Source organism: Bidens hawaiensis, unplaced genomic scaffold, assembly GCF_021521415.1.
Source record: "Bidens hawaiensis isolate Kalapana, Puna unplaced genomic scaffold, B.hawaiensis_p1.1 tig00031356_1, whole genome shotgun sequence".
In the NCBI taxonomy this organism is placed as follows: Eukaryota; Viridiplantae; Streptophyta; class Magnoliopsida; order Asterales; family Asteraceae; genus Bidens; species Bidens hawaiensis.
This window is the reverse complement of record NW_027495276.1, coordinates 24,146-30,706: the sequence shown is the minus strand read 5'-3', so window position 1 is coordinate 30,706 and position 6,561 is coordinate 24,146. Positions and strand designations below refer to the sequence as shown.

Genomic DNA, 6,561 nt, shown 5'->3' with positions numbered 1-6,561 from the left:
AAGCAAAACTTTGTAACCAACGTGAGCTTGATTAAGACACCATAAATTGATCAAAATGACGAGATTCTCCAATATAAAAAGTGCAATGTTCTAAACACAAGAAAATCACCGTTTTAAAAATAGATATACTCATTTACAACACAACCAACATTTTTAATATTAATTTCTATGGATCTAAAATTTCCATGGCAACACGCGAAGCAAGTTACGAAAATCAAATATTCATAACTCATAATTATGACAACAAATGTGTGTTATAGAAACAAAACCGAGAAGACAATAATCAATAATAAAGTTTGGGGTTTCCTAAAGAAAGCAAAACGAGTGACCTCACATTGATTCACATGACATCTTCTCCCTCCCTCCATATATAAATATTGTCTTTTAACAGATTTATTTCTGACGTTTGCATCTATCTCATTCCATCTCCTGGTTTTGACTATCTAAAACACACACACACACACACCTATACGTATATACGTGTATACAAGTATATTGTTGTATATCTATAGATATAGATGGCCGAAGAAGAGCAGCAGCCGGGTGGGGAGGATCCGAAAGAAATGTTACATAAAACCAAATTAATTCAGTTTTTGGGAAGGAATACGCCGATTGTCCTGCAGAATGATAATGGACCTTGTCCTCTTCTCGCTATATGTATGCAATCATTTATTTATTTCTCTCTCTTTCTAGGGTTTTTTTAGGATGTTAATTAGGAAAAAATAATGTAATTGAGGACTGGGTTTTTTATTTTGGGGAAATTTGATTGGGAATTATTAGGTCTAAAAATGAGTGGAATTTGATTTCAATTGATTAATTGAACACTATATGTATGATAGTGTTGTACAACTCGTTAGGCGGTTGGTTAATGGGATTGGAAGTTTTATATGTAATATTTCTAAATTATATATATGAAATTTTGAAAAACTGTATATGGATATTTACTTCAAAGTTCACATAGTATAGTTCAAACATAAACATAACAAATTCAATGAGGAAATTTGAGAATTGGGGTTAACGGGTAAAATTAAGGTCTGATTGTCTTTCAAAACAAAACTAAAAGATTGCTTTGGCAGCCGTTAGGCTAGCTGCAAATTAATTAGTAACCCACCAATCAGTGATTAATTTATAGATTCATTTATGGAAAAGTTAGGGTTATTGAGGACTAGGTTTTTTTTTTTTTTTTTTTGATGATTTTTTAACAGTTTTTGTGAAAATTTGAGGATTATATTGTAATTTAAGATTGGGAATTAGGTCTATTGGCGCGTATGGGTGCAGGTCATGGTTAAAAGTGAGTGGAATCTGATTTCAATTCAACATTGGTTTACTATCGTTAGGCGCTAGTTGGGATGCGGGGTAAAACTATCAATTAATCTGACTGGAATTTTTATACGTAATATTTCTAAATTATGTGTATGTAATTTTGAAAACTATATACGAGAGTTTATATATATACTTCAGTTCACACTTGTGTATAGTTCAAAAATTCACAATTAAAAAATAAACATAAAAAAGCAACAAGAAAAACCAGTAATTGGGGTTAACGGGTTAAAACTAAGGTTCGATTGCCTTTCAAAAGAGGAACGATGTGGGCCGACTAACAATTAGTTGCATGATTAGCTGAAAATTAGTCAGTAACCCACAGATTAGCGATTGATCACCGATTAATCCCGATTTTTACAACACTGCTATTTGATAATCTATGCAGTCAATAGCGGTGAGATAGCGTTGGGATAGTGGTTAGCGGTCCCTTGCAAAATAGCGGCCTGGAATAGCGGAACCGCTATTATCGGCAATATCGTGGTCTCATATAGTGGCCCTTGACTGCTATTTGATTTTGGACCGCTTTAACTGCATAGTTGATAATATAAACGATATTAGAATATTATTTTCATTGTATTTATGGAAAATTAGTGTTAGGTGTAGCCTTATTTTATGATCAGTTTAGTTGCTGCATTATTCTTATTTCAAATTGCACTTTGATTATTATTGTATGTTAGGCAATGTTCTCTTGCTTAGAAACAATTTGAATTTGAGCTCGGATGTGGCTGAATTATCACAGGAGAAACTGCTTTCACTCGTGGCAGAGCGGTTGATTGACTCAAACAGCAATGTTAATGTAATTGTTCTTTCATTTTATTTTAAGTATATGTCACATTATCGGTAAGAGTTTTTAAAGATAGTTAATTGGATAAGTTGTTCTTGTATCAATTTTGGATTGATTTTGATTTCTTTAATTGGGGCACAGGATAAAGACGCAGGGTATATTGAAAATCAACAACAGAATATTTCCGATGCTATTGATTTGCTACCACGACTTACAACTGGCATTGATGTGAACTTAAAATTCACAAGGTTTGTTTGTTTGTTTTTTTTTTGGCCTTTTCTTTTTAAGCTCAAACTCATAACACAAAGGTTTAAATTGTTGCAGAATTGATGATTTTGAGTTCACTAGAGAGTGTGCAATATTCGATTTATTGGATATACCACTTTATCATGGTTGGATTGTTGATCCTCAGGCGCGTTCTCTTAAAATTTACACGCGTTATGACTATGTAAGCATATGTTTTTAATCTTTTTAATTGATTATATTAGGATTCTGATACTGCTGAAGCAATTGGGTTAAAGTCCTACAATACACTAATGGGAGAGCTTGTTGCCCTTGATACTCAAAATCCACAAAGTGAAATCAAGAACCCTGAAGAAGATGTTGTTGACTTTGTTGCTGCAACGACAGCAAGTTTGGGTGTCCCTTCACCTTCCTTGCCTACAACAAAATCTTTTGATGACAAAAAGGAAAGAAAAGGTGATGTTCAAGAGGAAAATGAGTTGTTAAGAGCCTTGAAGTTATCTGAGGCTGAAATTGATGAAAAAGTTGTTATGACAAATGATGACGTGTTAACTTTTCAAATGGATCAAACGCAAGATAAACTTCATGATCAAATACAGGGACCATCTGAGAAGCATGATGCGTTGGTTAAATCAGAAAAGACTATTAATGGTCCGGGTGAGTCCGATCTTGCACCACTTGTTGATACCCATGTGGATAATCGTTCAGTTGAGAAGATTCAGGGTCAGGATGAATCAGATCTTGCGCCACCTGTCAATGCCCAGGTGGATAATACTTCAGTTGTGAAGATACAGGGTCAGGATGAGTCTGATCTTGCACCACCTGTCAATGACCATGCGGATAATCCTCGAGTTGAAAAGATACACGATCAGGATGAATTGGATCTTGTGCCACCTGGCAATACTCATGTGGATAATTCTCCCAATGAAAAGAAACAAGATCAATCAGTTGAGGGCAAAGATGTTATTTTGGAATCGTCAAAGGATGCGATACAGTCCGTTGATGAAACTAAAACCACATGCTTAACTGAAAGTGGTGATGGAAGTGAGGAGCCCATTTATGAAGGTGAAGAACACATACAGGAAACAAGTACTGCAAATTATGAAAATGGTGAACCAATGTATGAAGGTGAGATCGTTTTAGCAGAACAAGTGGATAAGGTTAGTAGTAGTGCAAATGAGGCAAAAGGCAAAGATGGAATTACACCGAAACAAGGTATTACTGTTTTATTTTTTTAAATGTTTGCATTGCTTCAATCATAAAGTTTTTTTTTATATTAGGGGAATTGATCAGGAATTTTCTGAAGAATAGTGCAAATCAGCTCACTATATTTGGGTATGTTTTGGTTAATAATGTTATGCATATTTTTTCTTATATGGCTTGTAAATGACAGAACGAACACGAACGTAGCATGCTCGTGTTCATTTGCTTAACATTACCCGACAAATATCGGACGCCAACATTTAAACGTACGAGGTCTTATTGTTCATATTTGTTCGTTAAGAAAATAAGTGTAAGTTTTTTGTTTGTGGTCGTGTGTTAATACTATAAACGAACGGTTCACAACCATAAATGAACGATGTAAATGAACATAAACAACATAAAAGTGCAAATGTTCATGAACATAAAAGAACGAATGTAACTGAACTTTCATGAACATAAATTAACGAATGAGACATGTGTTCATGTTCGTTCGTTTAACCAAGTGAACACAATTTTTTTTCATATTCGTTTATTTATTAACAAAATAAACAAACTTTTTTCTGAACAGTACACGGACAGTTCACAAAAATTTCGGTTTGTTTGCAAGCCGGCATTTATCTTATATTCTAAACATTATATATTCTTGTTTTGATGCCTGCAGCTTATTTTCCTTGCAAGATGGCCTAAAAGAACGTGAGCTATGTGTGTTCTTCCGTAATAATCACTTTAACACAATGTTTAAGGTTAGTTAAGGTGTACTTTGTAGTTCAATAATAGTAACAATTTGATATTGTGTATTGTCATGTTCTTGAATACTTTGTGAGCTTATTTGCAGCTTGATGGAGAATTGTACCTTTTAGCTACAGATCAAGGCTATATTAGTCAACCTGATTTGGTTTGGGAAAAGCTTAATGAGGTATGCTTTTAAGATTGTTTAACTAATTTAAATCATCTATTTGTTTGACTCTTGTATTATATGAATATATATGGTGATATACACGTTTTCAGGTCAATGGAGATACAGTATATATGACAGGTAGTTTTAAGGAATTTAATACTGAAAATCCAGAAACTCTTTCATGGGACGAGCAGAATGCGTTGGCTAATACAGCTGTAAGTACTAGTTTTTAATTGCTGTAATTTCATATATGCCCCTCAAAACATGCATAGTTGCAAATTTACCCATTTCATTAAGTAGATTTATAATATGGTCGCTAGAGGCTTATCTTTCTTTTTGCACTCTTTCGTATCGTAATGGAAGTTTATAGGAAGGGTATAATCGTCATAAATTTGAAAGTAGGTATATTATGTTATATCAAGTTTTGAGGTGATAATATGAAATTATTCCTTTTTGTATTTTTCGGAATGTATGATGTATCTATGTACTAAAATGATGCTATATATTTCCCATTTTTTTAACTTGTGTGTATTTTGCTTCATTTTTTGTATTTCAGGATTATATTGCAAGCATTGACAATGCAGCACAAGAGAACACCAACTTTAAGTAATTCTCTACCTTTTTGTATTTCAATAATTAAATATTTCCTACAATGACTAAAATAGAGTGATCTTGCAAACATAATTAATATCATCAATTAATTTATGACAAAAACAATGGGCAAATATGTAATTCTAAGATATTTTTGGCAGCTCCGATTTGCAATTGGCTATAGCTCTTCAGCAACAAGAATTTGAGCAGCAACAGCAACAGCAACAACAACAATCGCATCAACAGACACAACACAATTTGCCACAACCGAGCACTACTGGAGAGTCGGGGCTTGTAACGGGTCCACAGGTAAATTAGTTATTATTAACATGTTTTGAGTAACTTAAATATTATATTCTTATTCTTGGCTAAAAAGCTGTTTCACAGAATACGTATGGTGTAACCCGAACACGGCCTGTTAACCCATTTATCTAAACCAGTCAAGCGGGTTGTAAATGCGCTGTGATCAAGTTGTAAACGTGTTTCTGATTAAAACTGTGAAACTGTTATCGACAGTTCAGGCGGTTTAAGTGTGCTACTTGGCCAGCTAAGAAATCAAATATAATTTTAAAATGACTTTTTTACACGTGTGTCTATCTAACAATTATAATACATTTAAGTATTTTTAATTATAATTATGATACATATAGATTATTAATCTAACCAGTTTCGTGGTCATAAGTTTCTCTTCCACTTTTTTCGTAAAAAGTTAAAGCATCCAGTCCTTTTTTAAGTCCACCATTATACTAAACTTTTGAAGATCTAATGGGGTACGATTTCATTAAAAAAAAAAACAAAACCGTTAACAACCTTACCATCCATAGTTCTTATATAAATGTGTACGTATGTATGATTCTTATAAATTTCCGTAGTTCCATATAGTTAAATATATATACTTATTTAACTAGTAGCTTCTTTTTTTTATTGAATTTCGCAGCACGTGCAGCCGTCGAAGTCCCGGAACTCATCATCTTCATCAAAGCATGAATCAAAATCATCAAAGGATAAATGCATTGTGATGTAAAGATGTCAAAATGCAGTGGTTTTTCTGTAAATGTTTGCATTGTATTTTGATGTTTTCAACTTTGTTTAACATTCCAAATGCTAATTTTAACATGAATAAATATTAAGGGTTGTAGAAATTTTCTTCAATTCTCATCTAATTTTTCTCTAGATTAAATCTTCTACATATAGTTTGGAATTGAGTTTGAAAAATAACTTATTGACTTATTGTCTATTTTAATATGGTTTTCAGAAAATAGAGTTTTAATCTTTTTGAAAAACTAAAATAAAAATGGCTTTTGTGATCTTCTTAACATTTTTTAAACTTATTAGCTTTTTGTAAAACCCAATAGATTCAAACTCAATTCTAAACATGTCCTTAATGCTATACGTAAGTATAGTTAATTATCTCTTAAATAAATTATAAAATATATACATAGTTATTTGAGTTTGAAAGAAATTGTGACATTATTTCTTAAAGATAAAATCAATTTGTGTTTATTTATCTAGATTTGAT

The 6,561-nt window shown here is 32.5% G+C and overlaps 1 protein-coding gene across 1 annotated transcript; it reads left to right on the top strand.

Moving 5' to 3' along the window:
• Positions 1-490: 490 nt before the first annotated feature.
• On the top strand, positions 491-6,269 carry LOC143581980 (uncharacterized). The gene is made up of 12 exons (XM_077064648.1): positions 491-657; positions 2,001-2,119; positions 2,249-2,355; positions 2,432-2,519; positions 2,596-3,565; positions 3,631-3,685; positions 4,215-4,296; positions 4,389-4,469; positions 4,562-4,666; positions 5,008-5,057; positions 5,204-5,351; positions 5,980-6,269. Exons 1-12 carry the CDS (start codon positions 519-521, stop codon positions 6,064-6,066), a joined length of 2,031 nt encoding a protein of 676 aa, XP_076920763.1. The 5' UTR covers positions 491-518; the 3' UTR covers positions 6,067-6,269.
• Positions 6,270-6,561: the final 292 nt, after the last annotated feature.

Coding starts and splice junctions, on each gene's coding strand:
- LOC143581980 (XM_077064648.1), top strand. CDS start 519: ATGGCCGAAGAAGAGCAGCAGCCGGGTGGGGAGGATCCGAAAGAAATG. Junction 2,520..2,595: donor GTTGGATTGTTGATCCTCAG/GCGCGTTCTCTT, acceptor TGATTATATTAG/GATTCTGATACTGCTGAAGC. Junction 4,667..5,007: donor ATGCGTTGGCTAATACAGCT/GTAAGTACTAGT, acceptor TTTGTATTTCAG/GATTATATTGCAAGCATTGA.